The sequence below is a fragment of the Panthera onca genome, chromosome A3 (genome assembly GCF_046562875.1).
Source record: "Panthera onca isolate mPanOnc1 chromosome A3, mPanOnc1 haplotype 2, whole genome shotgun sequence".
In the NCBI taxonomy this organism is placed as follows: Eukaryota; Metazoa; Chordata; class Mammalia; order Carnivora; family Felidae; genus Panthera; species Panthera onca.
Genome location: NC_138341.1, coordinates 138,555,123 through 138,577,269, shown reverse-complemented (window position 1 = coordinate 138,577,269; position 22,147 = coordinate 138,555,123). Strand labels below are relative to the sequence as shown.

Here is a 22,147-nt window from a genome sequence, read left to right as displayed (position 1 = left end):
ATGAAAATTTTTAGGATTTGTGCATCAAAAGACACCATCAGCAGGGTAAAAAAGCAACCTACAGAATGGGAGAATATGTTGCAAATCATACACCTGGTGAGGGATCAATATCAGGATATAGAGAGAACTAAAACTAAACAAAACCTGTTTTAAAAGTAGGCAAAGGGGGCGCCTGGGTGGCTCAGTCGGTTAAGCGGCCGACTTTGGCTCAGGTCATGATCTCGCGCTCCGTGAGTTCGAGCCCCGCGTCAGGCCCTGTGCTGACAGTTCAGAGCCTGGAGCCTGTTTCAGATTCTGTGTCTCCCTCTCTCTGACCCTCCCCTGTTCATGCTCTGTCTCAAAAATAAATGTTAAAAAAAAAAAATTTTTTTTTTTTAAAAAGTAGGCAAAGGACCCCAGTAGACATTTCTCCAAAGATGTATAAATGGTCGGTAAGTACATTTAAAAGATGCTCAACAGCACTAGTCCTTAAGGAAATGCAAATCAGGGGCGCCTGGGTGGCTCAGTTGGTTGAGCGTCTGACTCTTGATTTGGGCTCAGGTCATGATGTCCGTGCTGACAGCACAGAGCCTGCTTGGGATTCTCTCTCTTCTCAGTTTCTCTCTCTGTGCCTCTCTTTCTCTCAAGATGAATGTATCAACTAAAAAGAAGGAGGAGGAGAAGAGGGAGAGAAAGAAGTAGAAAAGAGGAGGAAGAAGAGAAAATTTTAAAAAGAGGCAAATGTTGGCACGGTTGTGGGAAATTGGAGGTTTTGCTCATTGTTGGTAGAAATCTGAACCGTGTAGTCCTCGTGGGAGATAGTATAGTGGTTCCTCAATTAAAGATAGAATTCCCGTATCCAATAACTCCACTCCTGAGTGTACACACAAAAGAATTGAAAACTGTCTCAAACAGATACTCGCACACCCATCTGCAGCCGTATTACCCACAACAGCCAAACGGCAGAAGCGACCCGTATGTCCGTCGGTGGACGGATGGGTGAACAAAATGGTCTACACGTACAAGGGAATGTTATTCGGCCTTAAAAAGGAAGGACATTCTGACACAACGGGTATAGTTAAACCTCGAGGAAATTATGCTGAGAGAAATTAGCCAATCACACAAAGACAAATGCTGCACAATGACACTTCCACGAGGTACTCAGAGTCGTGGAGATCAGAGAATAGGGTGGTAGTTGCCATCGTGTGGGAGAGGGAAACGGAGCTAGTGTTGAACAGGGAGTTTCAGTTTTGCAAAGTGAGTTCTGGAGTTGGATGGTGGTGATGCTAATGCGTCATTAGAGTATTTAACACCATCGAGCTGCACGCTTACAAATGGTTAAAGTGGTAGGTTTTACATCTGTGTGTGTGTTTTAATGTTTGTTTTTGAGGAAGAGAGAGTGTGAGTGGGGGAGGGGCAGGCGGAGGGAGGGGGAGAAAGAATCTTAAGCAGTCTTCACGCTCAGCTTGGAAATATCCAGATCTCTATTTATTTTAGTGTTTATTAATTTTTGAGAGAGAAACAGAGCAGGGGAGGGACAGGGAGAGAGGGAGACGGAATCAGAACCAGGCTCCGGGCTCCAAGCTGTCAGCACAGAGCCCGATGCAGGGCTCGAACCCACGAACCGTGAGATCATGACCTGAGCCAAAGTCGCCCGCTTAGCTGACTGAGCTACTCAGGCGTCCCAATATTTATTTATTTTAAAGACTTTATTTTTAAGTAATCTCTGCACCCAACATGGGTCTCAAACGCACAGCCCCAAGACCAAGAGTTGCATGGCTCCACCAATGAGCCAGCCAGGTGCCCCATGTTACGTGTATTTTAACACAATATTTACGTATTTTTTAATGTTTATGTAATTGTTTTGAGACAGTGAGCAAGCGGGGGAGGGGCAGAGAGAGAGAAGGAGAGAGAATCCCAAGCAGGCCCCACACTGTCAGCACAGAGCCTGAGGGTGGGGCTCGATGTCATGAACCGTGAGATCATGACCTGAGCTGAAATCAAGAGTCAGACGCTCAACTGACAGAGCCCCCCAGGCACCTCCAAAACAATTTTTAAAAATGTAAGATGATAGGAAGCACACACATGGGTGTGCACATCCTTTCCTCTAGGGCAGAGTCTCAAGGCCAAGTTCTTCAAGGGAAAGAAACTTGTGTCCCCCACCCTGTGGCCCAGGAAATCTGGATTTACTCTTATGAAACGTTGCTGTCCAAGGTCCCAGGTCCCACCTTGGAGCAAGTAAGTAGTCCCTGATGGCAGCCAGGTACCGGGGGAGGGAGGGCTGCAGACAAGATCCTAGGTAGGGATGGCCTCGTTGTGCCTGTGCTGTCCCCAGCAGCCACTATGGGGCGTCTGAGAGCTGTGTCTGCACTGCCTACAGCTGCGCTGGGGCCCTAGGGCAGAGGCTCACCTGTTTGTTCCCGGCCCACGTCTCTGGAACTGAAGGGGGCTGAGCCATCTCCCTCAGGCCCCTGGTCCCTTGTCCGTGGGGTAGATTGTTTACTGAGCTTCCTCTGGGGTCTCCAGATTGGGCAAGGGTCAGAGGCCGGGTGGAACAAAGGCAGCGGGGGGCAGGAGGACCTGGCACTTGAAGACAGGCTGAGCCCTTTTTGTAGATCCCAGGGCAGCTTCCAGGAACTCAGCAGCAGATGTCCAGCAGGGTGGTGCCGTCCAGGGTTCCTGAGTGCACCTGTTTCTACTCAAGAGTATATGCCTGTGGGGTGCCTGGGTGGCTCTGTTGAGTGTCCGACTTCGGCTCAGGTCGTGATCTCATGGTTTGTGAGTTCGAGCCCCGCATCGGGCTGAGAACCTGGAGCCTGCTTTGGATTCTGTGTCTGTCTCTCTCTGCCCCTCCCCTACTCACGATCTCTCTCTCTCTCTCTCTCTCTCTCTCTCTCTCTCTCTCTCTCAAAAATAAACATTTAAAAAAATTGATAAGAAAATTAAAAGAAAAAAGTATTCACCTGCTTGCCCCACTTTACCCTCCCAAGTGCTCTCCATAACCTTGACTTGTCAATATCACATCAGTATCACAAGTCAAGCTTGCACTGCCCCTCTGTTTCTTAACCCTCAGATAAATTACTCAGCTGCCTCCTTCTGGCCATGAAGTAGGGACAATGGTAGAGCCACCCCACAGGGCTGGGTGGTCTGCATTCAACTAGTTAACACATGCAGTGCTCAGAACGAGTGCGGCACTCAGGAAACCCCCAGCCTGCTAGTGTTCATCACCACCACCATCACCATCATCACCAGTACTGTTGTCACAATGTGGTTCCAGGTCATACGGTTGGGTTTGAATCGTAGGCTGGTGACTGGCAGCTTGCACCAAAGACAGCTCGATCTCATACGGGTCCCTGTTCAGGCTGCCCGGGGAGGGCGATGGCGGCCAACAGCAGCTGCTTGGTGTCTGTGCAGCAGCCACGTCCTGCAGGCCCCCCCCCCCCCACATGCACAGGTAAACGAGGCCCTGAGACGTGGGGCAGGTCAACCTTCCAGGGGCGCCTCCCCCTCCTCCTCCCAGAGCAGCTGTTTCTGGGCCAGGCACGGCCGGGCCGGTCTGAAATGCATTGTGTGTGGAAGGGAACCGGCCAGAACCAGGAAACCCTCCTTCCGGGCCCAGGGCGGGGGCCAGGGTGAGCGGCAGGTCAGGGCCGACCAGACCTGCCCAGGAGTTACAGCCACCAGCCCCTCCGGCCTGCCCTCCATTCCCTTGAGAGCAGGCCTGGCTCACCTCCCTGGGGCTTGGGGGGGGGGGGGGGGGCGGGGAGTGTGCAAGCCAGTGAGCCACCAACCAGGGCCTGGCCCCACAGCCTCCCAGGCTTTGGGATCATCGTCTGACCTCAGAGAGACAAAGGCAGTCACCGGCCCTCCCTGGTCTTGATGAGGGTCAAGGGAGGTCACGGTGGGCGTGCGGCACCCCCCATATGGGTCAACATAACTGGCCCAGAGCTTAGGGCATCTGGCATCGTTACTCAGCCTGTCGGGGCCCCAGGGAGCGTGGAGGGGCCAGGCCAGTGCCCCGTCCGTTCTATTTTACCTTGTTTTATTTTTTCATCGTGTCGTTTACTATTTCGCTTTCTTTTATGTATCTGTCATTTTGTTTTTCTATTTGATTTTTTTCATTGAGACATGATAAAAAGCACAAATACAAATCCTGAGTGTTCCACCCGCTGGATGCTTCGTTCCGCTGTTCACCTAGGCAGGCAGGGCTCCCCATGACCATGCAGGATGGAGTCAGGCTCTGGGTGGGGCCAGTCCCCTTCCCCCCCCCCCCCACCGCCCCCATCGCCCCTGCCCCGGCTCCCAGGAGGCTCATGCAGGCCTTCTCAGGACACAGGTGACGTGCTGGGGAGTCCGGTGGGGGCTGAGCTAGGCACTTGGGGCTCATCTGTGCACCGGGTCCACCTGGAGGGGCCAGCTGACAGCAGGGGGGTACTGAGGTCGGACACCCAAGACTGTCCCGCCTCCTGGCCCCACCCCTCCTGTGGGGGCTGGCCACAGAGGTCTGAGCCAAGTGACAGGAAAGGAGGCCCTTCCGTCCGAAGCACACACAGGGCGTCCAGCTGGCTCGTCCCCGCAGACACACAGGGTTTGCCAGGCTGGCCGGAGGCCAGCGCGTCCCAGCCCGACCGGGTGGGGATCCAGATTCAATGGGAAAGCACGGCAAAGCGCAGGCAGCAGAGCCCCCCGGGGCACAGGCCAGGGTCCGACCCCTGGCACAGACGGAGCCCCCACGTCCAGGCAGTGACTCGGGCAGGGGGACCTGGGAAAGGCCTGGGTTCCGGCGCCGTCCCCCTGCCCCTAGGCCTTCTCCCCTTCTGCTTCCCCATCAGGAGGTCGGAGCTGTTGTCCCCACACCCATGGGTGGAGGTCAGGGCTCAACAGGACAGGGGCGGCTGGGAGCCTGGTGAGCGGCGCAGAGACGGAACGGTGCCACACCCGGGGGAGCGCTCTGGTCAGGGAGACGGAGAGCTGCTGTCCCCGTGGGAAGTGGGCCCGAGGGTGACCCTGCAGCACTGCCCAGGTCTCAGCCCGCCTGTGCCCGGGCTCCGCAGGAGTGGGTGTCCCCGGCGCCCGGCCAGGCAGCCAGGACAGGGAGCTCTGGGCCTGGCACTTCTGAGGGAGGTTCACGCTTCCTGCCTGTGAACCAGCAGCTGGGGAAGGCCCCACAGAGGCCCCATGACAACACTGTGAGCCCATTTTACAGAGCAGGAAGCTGAGACCGAGGGAGAGGACGTTTCCCCCACCCCCAGCGTCACATGGCTGGGGCCACGCGGGCTGACGGATGAGATGATCACAGCCAGGCCCCGGCCTCTGTGCTGGAGAGGAGCTTGGCCGGCGGGGTCTCAGGCGCGGGCACCTTCAGAACATCCCTTACCTTGGTCTGTGCCCCAGCGACACGCCCCGTGGGCCTGAGCTGGACGAGACAGGTAGATGGGCAGGTCCCCAGCCCTGGGCGCTGAGCTGGGCCCTGCCCCCAGCAGGGTGCATCAGCAGCTGCCGAAACAGGCCCAGAGGCGAGGTGGAAAGTGACGGAATCCAAATTCCTGTCCCAGGCATGTGGGTCTGGCCCGGGCTTGTCCGGCTGGCTTGGCCAGCCGCCAGCTCCCGCCCCTCCCCACCCCCAGCTCTGCAGGCGCTCTGGGCCTCTGCGGCCCCTCCACCCGCCAGGACCTCCACCCGCCAGGACCTCGTGTGAGTGGCAGTGGGAAGGCAGTGGTGCCGGGAGCTGTCCTGGGCCCGGGCTGGGCACCGGACACTACAGTGTGCGAGACCGATGGTCCCTGTCCCCGGAGAGCTCGTGACCCAAGGAAGAAGGCCATAAGCATCTCATCTCAGGTGTAGGACAGTGGGTCCCACCCAGGAGCTGTCCCCCCCACCAGGATCCCTGCCAGGACATCACACCTGGCGGGGAGGAGAGGTGCTCCTGGCCACCAGTGGGTGCGGGCCAGGGGCGCTGCTCAGCCAGCCGCCCGTGGTGCCCACGACGGCCCCTTCGGGAGGCCTCGGGCCCAGAATGCCTGGTCTAGGGTTTTGAAGGGCTACATAGGCTGGGCGGTCAGAGAAGGGATGTCCGAGGAGGGACAGTGCCACGGAGTGACCAGCCCTGAGAGGTGCCACGCCTTTAACACCGGCCACCCCAGTGCCCCTGCGGACAAGGACTGAGTGATGGGCGCCCTGGAGTGGGGGCGGGAAGAGGTGCTGGGCTGGGGAATTCCAGAAGGCAGAGGCTCTCCTGCCAGGTTCTCAGCTCCCTGCAGCCCCTGCCACGTTCCTCCCCTGGGTGGGCAGGCGATGGGGCTCAGTGCACTCCCGGCAGAGATACAGCGGGCCCGGGAGCAGCCCGCACCAGCCTCCTGAGTGACCCAGATCACTGTGCAGGCCCCAGGGGCCTGCTTCCTGGGGCTGGGGCCACGGGGCCTTGCCAGGACTCAGGTTTGCCGTCGCTGGAGAGCAGTGGGCCACACCGTCTGCCGTGAGCAAACCTCCCGGGTGGGGAATGAGTCCCTTGCAGACAGGGTCAGGACTTACCAGCGTGGCGTGGTCAGCGGGGCCCGAGCCTCAACAGGCAGGGTCACACATGTCCTCTCCGATTGTTGGCGCCCCCGTCTGTAAAATGGGCTTTTGTGGGCATCCGATCAGATGACGCATGTTAGACACTTGCCCGGCACCAGGCACGAGGGCACCAGACAGCAGCTGCCTAATGGCCCACTGGGTGCTGGGCGCAGGGTGGCTTGGTGCTGCTGAGGGGCTGGCCCGACAACGAGGCAGGAAAACACGATCGGCCCCATTTACACAGGAGTCCGGTGGGGCGGGGGACGCCTCTGACCTCAGGGCGCACCGCGAGCCCAGGACAGAGCTAGGAGGGTGGGCTGCGGGAGACCTGGGCCCCGAGGGAGGGGTGGCTCTCAGCTCCCAGCCTTCGCCCCCCTCACCGCCACTCGCAGGTTCCGAGAGGGGGCCCAGACCGCTTTCGAGGAGACTGGACTCCCAGTGGACCGCGCCCACCCCCCGCCCTGCAACGGCCTGACGGGAGCCCCGCACCCCGCACGTCTCCCTGTGTTTACATTCCCCCCGGAGGAGCAGGACACATGTTTGTAAATGTCTGCTGGAGGCAGACAGGCCTGGAGCTGAGCCCAGCCACCTTCATTTCACCCCTGGGGCAGAGGACAACCCCAGAGGATCCTGGAGGCGCTCTCAGCAGCCCACCCCTCTCTGCCAGGCCAGACCCGAGCCGGAGGCTTCAGACACTGGCTGGGCGCGCACCTCCAAGCCTCCCCACCTACTGGGCATCCCGGAGGGCCCCCTGAATGAGATCAGGGTGACGGTGGAGGGACGTGGTTGGGGGTCAGCTGTATTTGAAACACTGGTGACCCTAGGGCAGCCCCGGGTCAGGCCACCTATAGGATGTGCAGGGGTGAGGCCCAGGGCCTCTGGGGCGCGAGCCCACAGGCCCCCTGCACGGTGACCAGGGCCTGCACAGGGGACAGGGCAGGAGGGGCTGTGACTCAGCATCTCTGCAGACGGGACCCAGTGGCATCACACACTCAGGCTGAGTCAGTCCACTGTTCGGGGTTGGTGTCTCTGGTTCACCGCGGCCCTAAACACGGGCCCACGTGTCACCGGAAGCACGGGACCGGCAGGCCACGCGGTGGTGGGTCCGCAGGCACCCGGACGCATCCCTGCCCCCACCATCTCTGCTGGAGGCCCGATGGGCGCTGTTCCTGCGTATGCTGTGCCTTCATGGCCCCCACTTGGCATCCACGCTCCTCTTGATGCCTGGGAAAGGCCAGCCATCGAGCCATGCCTCTCCCAGTCCCTGCACAGCCCCTGCAAAGGAGCCATCTCCCAGGAATCACCCGTGGCGTAGCAGCGCCGAGACTCTGCGCCTCTCTGGGCTGACGCGTGCGCCACAGCACGTGGAGCCACACCTGGTCCCCCACTCGCCATGCGCGGACATCGGGACTGTTGTGCACAGCGCGGCCCTCGATGTTTGTGGACAGGAGCTGCGTAGACACGTGCCTGCATCTCTCCTGGTACGTCTGCGCAGCGGAAGGCCCGGGTCACCCGGCGGCTGCACTGCCACCGTCTGGTGTCTCCGTTCCGCGTGGTGGCCGTAGAGCAGGGACTGCCGGAGACGTGCGGCAGGTCAGGTGCTGAGCCCTGACCCCCTTGGCCTGCCTGCTGCGGGGCCTCCAGGCCAGAGTGAAGGCTGTGGCCACAGGGTCACCTGCTCAGCACGGGACTCCAGACACAAGATAAATAACAAAATGACGAAATGAAAGAAATAAATTTTTTTTAAAGAGTTGAGTGAACAAAGGAAAAATGTGCAACAGAAAGGGGCGGGTCCTGGGGCCGTGGTCTGCAGGTGGTGAGAGCGGGTGGGGAGAGGCGCTCCTGGCCGCAGGAACTCCGTCACAGCGGCTGAGGTGCTGGGGGCCATGTGGGGTGGCTTGAGGTGGGGCCGTGGTACAGGGCCATGGTGCAGAGCGCGGTGCAGGGGCTGTGGTGCAGGGGTGTGGCGCAGGGCGTGGTACAGGGGTATGGTGCAGGGCGTGGTGCAGGGGTGTGGTGCAGGGGTGTGGTGCAGGGCGTGGTGCAGGGGTGTGGTGCAGGGGTGTGGTGCAGGGCGTGGTGCAGGGGTGTGGTGCAGGGGTGTGGTGCAGGGCGTGGTGCAGGGGTGTGGTGCAGGGGTGTGGTGCAGGGGTGTGGTGCAGGGGTGTGGTGCAGGGACCATGGTGCAGGGGTGTGGTGCAGGGGTGTGGTGCAGGGCGTGGTGCAGGGGCGTGGTGCAGGGGTGTGGTGCAGGGCGTGGTGCAGGGGTGTGGTGCAGGGGTGTGGTGCAGGGGTGTGGTGCAGGGCGTGGTGCAGGGGTGTGGTGCAGGGGTGTGGTGCAGGGGTGTGGTGCAGGGACCATGGTGCAGGGGTGTGGTGCAGGGGTGTGGTGCAGGGGTGTGATGCAGGGGTGTGGCGCAGGGGTGTGGTGCAGGGCGTGGTGCAGGGGTGTGGTGCAGGGGTGTGGTGCAGGGTGTGGTGCAGGGGTGTGGTGCAGGGGTGTGGTGCAGGAGCGTGGTGCAGGGGCCCTGGTGCAGGGGGGTGGTGCAGGGGTGTGGTGCAGGAGCGTGGTGCAGGGACCATGGTGCAGGGGTGTGGTGCAGGGGCCGTGGTGCAGGGACCATGGTGCAGGGGTGTGGTGCAGGGGCATGGTGAAGGGGTGTGGTGCAGGGGTGTGGTGCAGGAGCGTGGTGCAGGGACCATGGTGCAGGGGTGTGGTGCAGGGGCATGGTGAAGGGGCCGGCTCCAGGCTTGAGGGCTGATGGCTTCCCAACAGGGGCCACAGGGCTGCTGGCCTCCGAAAAGCCACCTGAGCTGACAGGCCCAGAGTCCTCTCGGCGGAGGCGGGCAGAGAAGGGACCCCGTTTCTCAGTGGGGGCCACAGGGCAGGTGGGCCTGAGCCCCCGGACAGCGCCCAGGCCAGGGCTCCCCGATGTCTGCGAGGCACCAGGACAGATGGGCACGTACCGCCCAAGGCCTCCCACCGCTGCACTGACCCCGGCCAGCCCGTGGCCCTGCCGCTGCGCCCCCTTCAGAGCACCTCCCAGACGGACGGCTGTTGACACCGCGGGTGTGCGCCTCTCCGGCCCTTCCTGGCTCCTTTCCTCCCCAAGCCTCGGTTTCCCTTCTGGGAAACGGAACGGTGATTCCCAGCGGCCACCCCAGAGCCTGCCGGCGAGGTGCAGGCACATGGCGGACCCAGGGGCCCCCTCATTATCCTCAGGAAACGCACCCAAGTAAGTGACTTGGGGGAGGCCTACAGGTGCCGTGGCTCCGGGTCCCTGCCTCGGTCAGCTTACCCAGACAGCAGGGGAGGGGACAAGAGTCCCGGTCTCCACAGCCGGCCCGGAAAATGGCTGCCGCCAAACCCCGGGGGTGGGTGCCGTTACCACCGGTCTCCCTCTGCCCTCGGCCCAGGGCCTCCCTGGGGGTCTGCCCCGTGGGCTGGCAGGTGGCCTGCGGGTGGGAGATGATGAGGCGGAAATCGCCCCTACTTGTTGCGTCCTGGGGCCGCGTGGGGGCGTGGGGTCTGTCAGCTCAGGGTCCCAGGGGAGCCGTGACCTTGGCAGCCAGCTGCTGGGACCCTGTGACTAGAGCTGTGCAGGCAGGCAGGAGTGGCCCTGTCACCACCACTGCTGTCCCTTGTTAGAAATGAGTCCTCTCCAAAGGCTTCAGGAGACCCCAGCACTCTGAGACCAGACATGGGGGTGGGGGTGCCCAGGGCTGCCCGAGTGGCTGAGTTTGGCCGATCTAGGGCATCGGGCGGGGAGGAGAGAGAGACAGAGACAGAAAGTGACAGAGGAAGGGACAGAGACACAGAGAGCGCACCCGCAGCCTGGGAAGGAGAAGCCTGGACAGGGAGAGGGAGAAAAGACAGAGGAGCGGGCCCTGATGAGGAAAAGGATGGAGGGTGAGGGAGGTGAGGCCTGGCTCCGGGGGGGCCCCCCGCTGCTCTGAGAGGGGCCGGGGCCAGGCTGCCCGGAGGAGAGGGCTTGGGGTGGGGGGGCGTGTGCCTGGCTGGTCGAGGCCTGGAGCAGGGCTGCTGGTCCCAGGCCAGTCCCTCGAAGGGAGAGGGCCCCACCTGTCGGGGGCTGCTGTGGTTTCTGCCCCAGGAGGGGTGCAGACCCAGCGGGGTTCAGGGGACCCTGCTTCCTGCCTGTGACCAGACGCCATGGGGAGCTGCAGGTGCGCCCCTCTATCTCTGGGCCCCCGACCAGATGTCGCAAAGTTGGGAAGGCATCCGGGCGAATCTGGCTCCCTTCGAAGGCTGGCGGGCCCAGGAGGCTGGGGTCTGGGGGCTGCTGGAGGCGCTCCCAGCCATTGGCTCACGGCAGCCCTGGCCCTGCCCTTCCCAGGGGATCAGATTCCTCCTGGGCTGAGGACTCCTGGCCATATAAGGCCGTCTGCGGGCACCTCCTGGAGAAGCGGCAGAGCCCTCACCCTCGCCTGCCCCCCATGGGAACCAGAGCTTGGCCAGGCCCCCAAGGATGGAGGGGGGAAGGAGCTGGCCGGAGCCCGGTCCTGCGAGGGAGGAGGGCAGGGGCAGGCCCCGTCCTGGGCTGGGGCTCGGGGCCCCCGGGTGCCACCCTTCCCTCCGTGCCCCTCACCTGTTCCCCCGGGGCTGCCCCGTCTGCGCTGTGAAGGAGGGAGGTGGTGCGGATGGGGTGGCGGAGCACTGGGGCCAAAGGTCAGATAGGATAAAAACGGCCCCACGGAAGTGTTGGCGCCCTGGGTGCCCGATGTGGCCGCTGCGGTGGTGTGTGCTCCCCACGGCCTGGACCCCAACCTCACACCCCAGTAAGGTGCTAGGAGGTGCCCTGATGGGGGCCCCCCCGGAGAAAGCTGCACGGGGCTGGGGTGCCAAGAGCAACCTCATCACCGGCCCAGGCTCTTCCTTCGCCTCCTAGACAGTGATGCTGGGGCTCAGCCCTGTCCTTCCCTTCCCCCGAGGCTGGGGCCTGGAGCTTGTTGTAGAAGCTCGTTCTGCAGGCCAAGGGGGGTCCTCAAGTGGAGGGGTGTCTTGCCAAGATGCAGACTCCTGGCCCATCGCAGGTGCCACCCTCCCCTACTAGCCCTGGCTTCCAGCTCACAGACCCCGGGCCTCGAGGGGGTGCAGGACGGGGGGCAGGAGTGCGGTCACTGGAGCCATGAGGGGTTCTTCCCAGGAGCCTGAGCCTTCCTCTGGGAGCCGCAGCCTGGCCGGCTCGGGGGAGGCAAACCCGAGAGGGCAGTTCATGCCGTGGCCGCTCTCTGGCACCTGCCCTCTGCCAGGCCTGGAGATACGGCTGGACTGACAGGCGGGACACAGCTGCGATTTAATTTAATAAAATGAACGAGTCCAAGAAATGAGACGGGGCCAACGCCCACTGGCTCTCCGGGGTGGTGCCTGGAGGGGCCAGACCCGAGCCAGACAAAGGGGTGGGGGGGTTCTGTGGTGTCCCAGGTGGAGGTAACGAGGCCAAAGTCCCACGAGAGGGGCGAGGACCAAGGACGGCTGGACGGAGGGGCGTAGCCGGGAGGCTCCTGGCTCCACAGGCCCCGGTGGGCTGCGGTGAGGGGGGGACGGGTACAGCGCAGGGCCAGCCCAGGACCCAGCACCCAGCGGCCAGCAGGCGCCTGGAGCCTATAGCCGTCATCACAAGAGTTCCAACCCACGAAAAGCAGCCTCTGACAACGCTGACCTTTCTGGTTCCTTCCAGCTCTCGGTGCATTTCACAAAACCAGGCAGCTCCGCGTCGTTGTGGGAAGGGCTCTCCCACACCCACCCAGAGTCACTAAGGCTGCAGGAGGGGGACGTCCAGGCTAGACCCCGGACTCTGACCCCCTGGTCCAGGACTCTCTGTACACTGAATGTACATCATTCTGCGGAGAGCCACGAAGTCCCTGATTTGAGCAGCCCCGGTCAGCAAGCTTTTTATAGGGCAGCCTGCCTGTCCAGGGCACCAGCTGGGGAGAAGGCAAGCCTAATTGGGGACGCTCCTGGGAGAGCCAGGATCGGGGGGACTGGCCGGCCCTGGTCTCCGGGCCCCTGGGCGCACCCTAGCCTGTCTGTGCCCCCTCCGGGGCACCTCCCACCTCCCACCATGAGGACGCCTGCAGGTCAGGCCTGCAGTGGGCAGTGTGAGGGGCATGGCCTGAGGGCTGGGCACACAGCAGGCAGAGAGGGACCCCTCCTGGAGGTCTGGGGTCAGAAGGCTCCCAGAGTAGGGGCCTTGGCCGGGCAGCCCAGGGCGATCGATCCCAGAACCACGTGTCCTCAAAGCCAGGGAGAGCAAAGCGATGGCCAGCTGGGGGCCACAGGCTGGGAGGACAAGGTACCACTCCTTCTGGAACAACCAGAGGCGTGCCCCGGGCCCTCCTCCCACCAGGAATGCCAGGGCTCTCACCTGGCTCTGTCCTTCGGGGAGGGCTTGGACCCAGGCGGTAGCCCAGGAGGTAAGCGGTGCCCCTAGCTAAGGGGAGGGGCTCAGCTGCGGCTCTGGCCCCCTCTCCAGCCCCCGGGTCCTGGCCCCCACGCCTCCAGGCCTGTCCTCTGCCCACTGGCCTTCAACGCCCCAAGCTCTGGGCCCGCTGCCACTGTGGCAGCCAAAGGCCACGGGAAGGCTCTGGGCTGAGCGATGGCCAAGAGGGCACCGGGAACTCTCCCAGTCCTGCTGGGTCTACAACCCTCTGCCGAGGCCTTCTCCCAGCTGGGAGTCCTCAGAATGCCCATCTGGTCTGCGTCCCTCCTCCCACTCGACTGGGTTCGACCAGGGCCGACGGTGGCCATTCAGCTCGGTGCCCGCGCCCAGCCTCTCTGCCCGAGGACGGGGTGCACGTTCTCGCCAGCTGGGCTCCCTGGAAGGGCCTCAGAGCAGGCCTCCCGAGGCAGCGCCCCGCGACATTCCCGACCACAGCGCCGGCTGCTCCAGGAGCCCTCTTCCTGCTGAGACAAACTCCCCCAGCAACAGACCAGAGCCTGGCCGCCTGGCCGCCTGGCCGCCTGGCCGCCGCCTCCTCACACAGCGAGGCGGGGACACCCCTCGGTGCAGCTTCTTCCAAGGGTGCAGGGCCCAGTGGGTACGGGCGGGGGGGGGCGGGGTCCAGCACCGCCGTCTGTTAGTGATTGTGGCCACGATGATGCGGCCTGCATGAGGAGCCAGTGGGCACCCGGGGCCCCTGCTTCCCGGAGAGGCTTCCCGAGTTTACTAGGCTCAGGTTGAGTCAGGTGTGCCCGGCCTGCCCCTCCCCTCCCCCACAGCTGCTCTGCGGATGGGGCTGAGCAGGGGGCTCTGTGTGGGGGAGGGGCTCTGGTGGGGCAGTTTGGCCCAGGGAGGAGGAGTCTGCCGGGGCCAGACATACCCGCCCCCCAGGGCCCAGTTACCGCACAGTTGGGGGCTGGGTGGGGAGGGCTCTGGTTTGGGACCTCCCATCCGGTGGTGGCCAGAATCTCGCAGGAGGAGGAAGACAGGCTGCAGGCTGCATCCGTCCGTGCCCCTCCAGCCTGAAGCGCACCCTGGGATGCCCACCCTGGACTGAGTGACACAATGCTAGGGCAGTGGGACAAGGGGGCACTTCATTAGGGACTAGTGCTCAAAAGGTGCCCAGTAAACGGGGGGCAGAAAATGAATGACCAAATCCCTCCTCCTTGCTAACTTGCCCTCCTGGCTGACCCCCGGACCTTTTGGGCTCAGTTTCCCCACTCGTAAGTAGGAAAAGTGGCTGGCTGGCCTGCGAGTCAGAGGAAGATGGGAGACATAGGTGGGCCACCTGGGGGTGACTTGCCAGAAGCAGGACATGGGTATCAGAGGTAGAGGCGGGTAGAGGTGGGCAGAGCTGGACCTCCCCTCCCCTGCCCTGCCCACCTCCCCCCAGAGGTGCCCTGGAAGAAGCCAGTGTGTAGCCTGGCGGGGGTGACACCTCCATCCTCCGTGCTGCTCCCCTCCCTGGGCACACCAGCTGGCACACGGTGGGGGCAGAGGGTGGGCACCTCCCCCAGCCCCTTTCACCACATTCTCCTCCGCCCACGTCACCCCCGACCCTCCCAGGCACCAGATGCTCCCAGGGCAGCTGTCTGCCGGGAAGCAGCTAGCCCCGGGTTAACCCTCCCTGCGCTGGGTGCCTTGGCTGACTCAGCACATTCTCTGGCAGCCACCCTCCGGGCTGCTCGATGCCCTCGGACTGGGAGGCCCGGCCGCTAGGCTCAGAGGGCTCCCACTCACCACCTCTGCCCACCGGCCCCTCCAGCGACGTTGGGAAGCTGACCTGGGGTGGGGGTGGGTTCCCAGCCTTCCGCGCCCAGACCACCAGGACCCCCAGCTATCAAGGGGGTGCCACGGGCCAGGGCGCGGTGCAGTGAGGTCCACAATGGGAGGTGGACCCGGGGTGGGGGCAGCTGAAATTGCCCATCTGGGAACTCTGCTACTGCACGGGGGTGGCTTTCTGTCCTTCACAACGGACCAGAAATTAGCTCATGAGCTGGCCTGCCTCCTTGGGGACCCCAGAGATCTCCACATCCCCCCCCCCCCCCCCCCCCCCCCCCGCCCACCCGGCCGCCCTCTGGGCCGGCTCCTCCCCCACTCAGAATTTCTCCTACAAAGGTACCCGCCTCTTTCTACCCTCCCCCAGGTGGAAGGACAAAACTATGGCGGACTGAGGGGGCGGAGGAGGCTCATCCCCTTTGCCTGTTTCCCAACTTGGAAGACAAGGGGCCTCCCAGCTCCCTTGGGATACAGGGTCTGCGGGAGGCCGGGGACAGCTAGAAAGATGTGGATGATAGTGCGACCTTCAGGAACAGCTGTGGCTGCAGGACCCCACGAGGACCGGCTGCCCGCCAACGAGGACCGTCCAGGGGGTCCCACGCGGGACATACACCCAGCTGGCGTGGCTCAGAGAATGGGGGGAGCTGCCAGCTCAGCAGCTGCGCAACACCCCCTCCCCAATCCCCCAGGCTCCCCATGAGGCCGATTTGGGCCAGGAGCCCGAGGGGAGGAGACCCAGTGGCCACAGCCACCCAAACCCAGAAACAGCTGGGACCGAAACTGAGTTCTGGCCTCTAGACCCCGTCTCATTTCCCAGGCATCTTCCAGAGAGCGAGCGCTTGCCCAGCGCGAGGGAGTGGCCCCGAGCAGAAGATGGCGGAGGCCACTGGCACCTCCCGGGCACAAGGGTGGGCTCGCCGCCGGCCCGGGGCCCCACAGGTGCTCAATACATGTCCTTTGCAGCCAATCTTCGCCGCACCCTCAGGGCTCTGAGCACCCTCCCTTTGCCACAGGGGCCCACAGTGGGCACCTGTGCCCTGTGCCTCTTGGTCCATTTCCCTATTCCAGAATATCTCGAAGCCAAGCCTGCTGACCTGGCCGCCCCAGGGGCGCCTGGGGTCTCCGGTCCGGGTCTTCCTATCCCTCTCTGCAGTTGGGATTTCCTTAGGGCCCCCACTCGTGGCCAGTCATGGCCGGTAAGAGCGCACTTTCTCCACCTGCAGAATGATGCACACACGGGGGGCAGTAGGAGAGAAAAGCCAAAGCTCCAGCGACAGAGGGTGAGGTTGCAAGGGGTCTCCGGAGGTCACCGCATCCAGTCCCCGGGGGGAAACCAAGAGTCCGGGCTCCGGCGGGGCGGTCGCTCTGGACGGTGTGCCGGTTCTGGGGTGGGGGGCGTGGACGGGCTGGGCCGCTGTTGGGACAGACCGCGAGGGCTGGCTGCTGGGCGAGCGCGCCTGACTCTCCGGCGCAGCGCCTGCCCCCGGGCCGCCGGGGGCGCTCGGCCGCCAAGAGGTGCCCAAAGTTAGGGAAACCAAGAGCGGAGCCGCCGGGCTGGGAGGAGCGGGCCGGGCGCCGCGGCCGAGGGGGCGCCGCTCGGGACCGGGAGCCAGGCCCCGGGGCGGGTGGGGGGAGGGGGGCCGCGGTCGGGCCGCGTCCCCACGGCCTGGCCCCGGGCCAGCAGGTGCCCCTTCCGGGAGGCCGGCCGGGCCGGGATCCGAAGGGTTAAGGCTACCGGCCGCCCCTCCCCCGCCCCTTCCCCGGGGCGCGGGACGCGGGCGCCCGGGCGGGCCGGGGCGGGGCCTGACGTCCGCGGGCGGGGCGAGTCGCCGGCCGCCGCCGCACTCCCGCCGGGCTCCCGCGGCGCCGTGGTCCCCCGGAGCTGGAAGATGGCGAGGCCGGACGCGCGGCTCTGCGCGGGGTGCGCACGGGGGCCCCGGAGCCCCGTGCCGCTGCTCCTGGCCGGGCTGGCGCTGCTGGGCGCAGCGCGGGCGCGGGAGGCGGCGGGCGGCGGCTTCAGCCTGCACCCGCCCTACTTCAACCTGGCCGAGGGCGCCCGCATCACCGCGTCGGCCACCTGCGGCGAGGAGGCCCCAGCGCGCGGCGCCCCGCGCCCCACCGAGGACCTCTACTGCAAGCTGGTGGGCGGCCCCGTGGCCGGCGGAGACCCCAACCAGACCATCCAGGTGCGCGCGGGCCGGGACTGGGTCGCCGCCGGGCGGGGCGGGGTGGCGGGGGCCCGGGCGCCGGGGCGGACTTGGCGGGGAGCGCTCAGGTGCGGACCGAAGCCCGCACGTCTAGTAGGGACGCCCTGGTTCCGCATTTCGGGAAACGGAAGGGACCCCAGCTCGGCCATTCGGGCCCGGCCAGAGAAGTGTGCGTCCCCCTCCGTCAAGGCGGGACGCAGCGTGCCCGGGGCGGGCCGTGGCAGGGCGGGAGGGGGCCCGGTGCCCGGTCCCCGGTGTCCCCAAGTCCCGGGGTTCCCGGCGAGGGCGGGACTTGGCCTCCACAGCGGCTGCCTGTGGGGAGGGGGTGGGCCCGCTCTGCCTTCCCCCGGGACAGGCTGGAACCTGCTGGGTGGGGGTGGGGCTGGGGTGCGGGCTGAGGCCGGGTGTTCCTAGAGTTTGGGGCCAGACCCAGGAGGCCGTCACTGCGGATAGCAGAGGGTTGAAGTTCTCTCTGGAGGTCTAGGGACTTGGTGGGACCCTGGGGGCGGGGGGCGGGCAAGCAAACAATGGTATTTGGAGCTGAGCATGGAAAATGCAGACTCAATCGGGGGCAGCGTCCCTGCCCCGCAGGTGCTGAGTCTGTGGGCTTCCGTCTCCCTCGGGAGACGTGGTCTCAACCCTGAAGACCCCCTGGAGGCATGCCCACCCCGCCACAAATGTGTAGGTGGAGAATGGGCCAAGCGGTACCACCTGACCAGGGAAGCAGGGCCGTTGAGACGCTCTGGACTTCAGCTGAGGGCTGGGGGCCTGGGTTACCCTTGCGGGGGCAGGGGCGGGTAGGGTCTGCTCCGGGGGCCCCTTGACACCCCTGCTGAACCTTAGGGAGAGTGGGGGCCCGGGGCTGGTGTAACCTGAGTCCTTCAGTCCTGGTAGGAGAGGTTGGGGGAGGGGAGGAGGGCAGTTGGAGAGTGGATTAGCTGGGGTGGGTGATGAATGGAGGAGCCTCAGCTGGGCCCCCTGCACTTCCTGCCTGCCCACTGCCCTTGGCCCAGGGGAGGGAGGGGCTGAGAGGGGGCTGGTGCCACAGAGCCCTCCTGGGACAGAAGCGTCACCTCCCTTGGGCTCCTGGGCTCACCTTGTGCTCTCCTCTGAGCCCAGCACAGCTGATATAAGAGATGTCAAGCCCACATTTCAGGTAGGGAAACTGAGGCCTGGAAAACCTGCTGGAAGCCCCACAGCCAGGCCAGGATCGGGCTGGGGTGGGTAGTGGAAACCTGGGTCCCTGCTGCAGCGCCCCCACCCCCCCACCCCTGCCACATCCGGTTGATGTCAAAGAGGCTGGTCTCAGGGAGCTTGTATGTGGGTCTCCAGAGCTGCCCCAGAGTGCCTGGCTGAGCCCTTGCTGCTGTCCCTCTAGAGCATCTGCCTGCCCCCTTACAACTCCTCACTGCGCACCTGGGGGGGGAGGGGGGGGGATGGCAGAGCAGCAGCTGCCAGACTCCTGAAGGGAGGGGCCTTTATTGCTTAAAGGAGGAGCTTGGGGGCCCCTGGTCAAAGCCTCTTTCTTCTGCTTCTCTTAACTGTGCAGTTTCTCTCCCTGGGCCTCAGGCTTCTCATCTGCAAAATGGGCACAGTACGAGAGCCTTCTTCACCTGAGTTTGTGAGCTTAGCCTGAGGACCCTGGGAAGCCATCAGTTATAGTGACTTCTGACAAACGTGGTGTCACACAGGGGGGAGCAGGCCCTGAGTGAGCCCCCACAGCGCATGGTCGGGCGAGAAAGAGGAGGAAGCTTCCCTTTGAACGACCGTAGCCCTTGCTGGTTAGCGTCCCGGTTCTGAGGCTGCCAGGTGCCCTGGGAAGATCACTTGGCCTGGCAGACACAGGCTGAACAGCCGTGTGGCCTTGGACCAGTCCCTGGCCCGGCCGGCCTCTGTCCTCTCCTCTAAGGGCAGAGGGCCTGCTCACCGCCCTGGCCTTCAAACGGGCTGGTGATAGGGCCTCGCCCACAGGCCCCAACTGGAGCCGAGGGCCTGGGGTAGGACGTGCCAGGGTGGTGACCCCCACCTTCTGTCCATCCTGAGAGCTCAGTCTTGTGCCAGCATGGGCGCTGGGTCACGGAGGATGTGAGGCCCAAGGATGGGGGCTGGCTGGCAGCCCCCAGGGCCCCTGGTGGGGGCGTCCCATCTGGGGCCCGGGGTGGGGGCTGCTGTCCGGGCAGGACGGGCACTGGAGCGGGCAGAGGGCAACTTGGCATTCAGGCCCTTGTGGCCTCAGGTGGGCATTGCAGGGATTCCGGGCTGGCCCTGGGCCCCGCAGGGGAAGTCGGGGGCTCAGCTGCCGGCGCGGTGACTCACGGGGAGGGGCGTGTTACTCCTGTTTCCTCACTGTGTTCCCGGCAGGACCCTCTGTGGGAGGGAGCCTGGTTTCCCCAGCGCTGCCCACTGTGAGCCAGAGCCGGGCTGGCAGGCCGGCCGGGAGAGGCGCCCGCCGTAGCCTCTTGTGGGGACTAGAGAGAGTCAGCTCTCCTTGACCCTCTGGGTGGGCCTGAGCAGAAACTTTCCTGACCTGCCTTGACCCTTGACCCAGCTTCCACATGGTGCTCCCAGGCTTGGTTGGGGGCGGGGGGTCTAACCACAGGCAGCCTTCTCTGGGAGGCCCACCGACCCACCAGGTGGCCCTGCCCGCCTCCCTGGCTTCGGGTGTGGGGTCACCACGTGAGCTTGGCCGTGGAGCCACCCACAGACATGACACCCACCGTTCTGGGTGGCCGCTGCTCCAGCCCCTAGGTGTGGCCGCTCTGGGCGGCGCGGGCTCAGGGGCGCAGTCAAGAGCTGGGCGGTGGTCCCGCCACCACTGAGCTCCGGGCCCCTGAGCAGGGGACAGTGACCAGAGAATCACTAGTAGCCAGAGAATTTCAGGCCCTGTGATAGGACGAAGAGGCGGGTGATGTCCGGGGCTCGGCTGGTTGGCTGCCTGGGTGGTCTAGAGCTCTGGGGCCCTGCAGAGGGGGCGACATCTGAGCTGAGACAGGACAGGAGATGAGGGTCCAGAGCCCACAGGCGGGAACAAGGTCTGAGACAGGGTGACCCGGAGCACCTGGCACCGGGGGTCCTGGAGGCTGCTGGGTAGAAGGCTGGGTGCCCAGGCTCCGTTGCATTTTGGTCTCACTGTCCCGGGCCCGGGGCAGACGGGTCCAGGAGAGGCAGGGGCCCGCCTTGAATTTGTGGAGGCTTGGGGGCTCTCTTGGCTGCCAGGCCTGGGAGTGGGGGAGCAGGGGATCTCCCACGCTCCTACCTCCAACTCCTAGGACGAGGTCTGGCCCCCGGGGAGGTTGGGAGGGGTGGGGCAGCCACATTTCCCAGACACAGCCTCTGGGGCCTTGGTCAATGCCAAGTCCCAGAGGGCGGCCTTTGTGTGCGGAGGGATAGCAGGTCTGGTTTCCTCTGGGGTGGGGGTTGGGTCTCCACTCGGCCTGAGGCCAGTGCCTAGCTGCCTCCCCCCCCCCCCCCCCCCCGTGCCCCCAGGCTCCCAGCACCTGCTCCTCCCTGACAGGGACGTCTCTGTCCCCCCCAGAGGATAGGCCCCCGGCAGGTGGCTGGACCGTGGCAGAAGCAGCTGCTGGGCCCCACGTGGGATCCGTTAATCGTGCTGTGGCCGAGGCAGGTGCTAGTGTTATCCCCACTCTTCGGATGGGGACACTGAGGCTCACGGTGCTGTGACCTGGCTTCGTCCCAGGGGCTCAGCGGCGGCAGAGCCTGGAGGTCTAGGCCTCTCCTGCCGGCTGCCCACACGCCTCCACTCTGGGCCTCTCCCCACAGGCCGCCGGAATGGCTTAATTCCGTCTCTCTGGAGACCCTAATCCAGGCTCTGGGTGAGAGCCCGACTTGGGGGGAGCTGCTGACGGAACTGGGGAGGCAGCCTGGCTCTAGCCGTCCTGGCCACCTGGACCCCTGCCTCCCTGCTTGGGGGGGAGGTAGTGGTGACATCCCCCGCCCGGCCTTCTTTCCCCTCAGCTCTGGCCGCGTCCTCCTTTTTCCCGTTTCTCCTTGCTTCTTCCCGGCCGGGGCCTGGAGTGCACACTCCACTCGCCTCCTCAGGGAGGCCCACGCTGGTTTTCCCACCTTAGGAGGGGGCCGCTCTCCCGTTTCCTCCGGGAGGGGTGTGACCGTGTCTCGACGAGCCAGGTGCCCCGAGTCCAGCCCATCGCAGGCGCTCCGTGTGTGTTTGCCGGGCGGACGAGGGTTGGCAGGTTGGTGGGCGGCAGGGAGACCGGCCATCTGAGCACCCCGTCCCCGCAGGGCCAGTACTGCGACATCTGCACCGCCGCACACAGCAACAGGGCACACCCCGTGAGCAACGCCATCGACGGCACGGAGCGCTGGTGGCAGAGTCCGCCGCTGTCCCGGGGACTGCACTACAATGAGGTCAACGTCACCCTGGACCTGGGCCAGGTAGGGCCCCTCTTTTGCCCCCGCACCCCCCACCGCTGCAGCTGCGGCTGGAGAACTCACCGTGGGGCCCCGGGAGAGCCCTGGGGACTGGGGGGAGCGGGGGGGCTGGGCACAGGTGGCTGCTGGCCGCAGGCCCCTTGCCTCCGGCCCGGCCAACGGAGGCGTGGGGGTGGGGGCCTTCTGTGTGTTTGTCAACATCGCTGCTGCACTCAGGGAGGGAGGAGGGGGGAGGGGGCTCACCAGGGGTCATGGGGTGAGGGGACAGCTCGGAGGAGGGCCTGCTGTTTACTCAGAGGAATTCCTCTGCCTGGAGCCTGGCTCCGGCTGGCGGCTGTGGGAGGAGGCCCTGGAAGTGGACATTCCTGGAATAGCTGCGTTGCGGCGAGGCCACCTTGGGGTTAGGTGTGCGTGCTCAGGCCAGGCCCTGTGCTCTCCTTGGCCTTTGAGGTCTCTGTGCAAGAGGAAGGTGGGGCCGGGCATTTCTCAGTGACACACGAACCCCACTTGCTGGCTCTGGGCTGCGTCCGACTCCCCCGGGCTGCGTCCTGCTCTACGTGTGGCTTTGCCGGGTGCCTGGCCTTGGGGTCCTGCCTGTGAAATGGGCCGGCAGTCCTGTTGCCTCTGTCGCTGGGACTTCAGTGGGGGCAGGTGGATGAGCCCAAGCCCGGAAGCAGCCAACACTGGGTCTTCTTGGGGTCTGGGCCCCGAGGCCGATCCTGCCAGACCCCTGCCTGTTCACGGCGGTGGCTTGGC

The 22,147-nt window shown here is 64.6% G+C and overlaps 1 protein-coding gene across 1 annotated transcript in view; it reads left to right on the top strand.

Moving 5' to 3' along the window:
• The first annotated feature begins 16,186 nt into the window (after positions 1-16,186).
• The window catches only part of LAMA5 (laminin subunit alpha 5), a 50,362-nt gene continuing 44,401 nt past the window's right edge, over positions 16,187-22,147 (top strand). The window contains exons 1-2 of the mRNA XM_081795395.1: positions 16,187-16,960; positions 21,242-21,394. Of these exons, the coding sequence (XP_081651521.1) occupies positions 16,664-16,960; positions 21,242-21,394 (450 nt within the window). The 5' untranslated portion in view covers positions 16,187-16,663. The remainder of the gene's footprint in view (positions 16,961-21,241; positions 21,395-22,147) is intronic.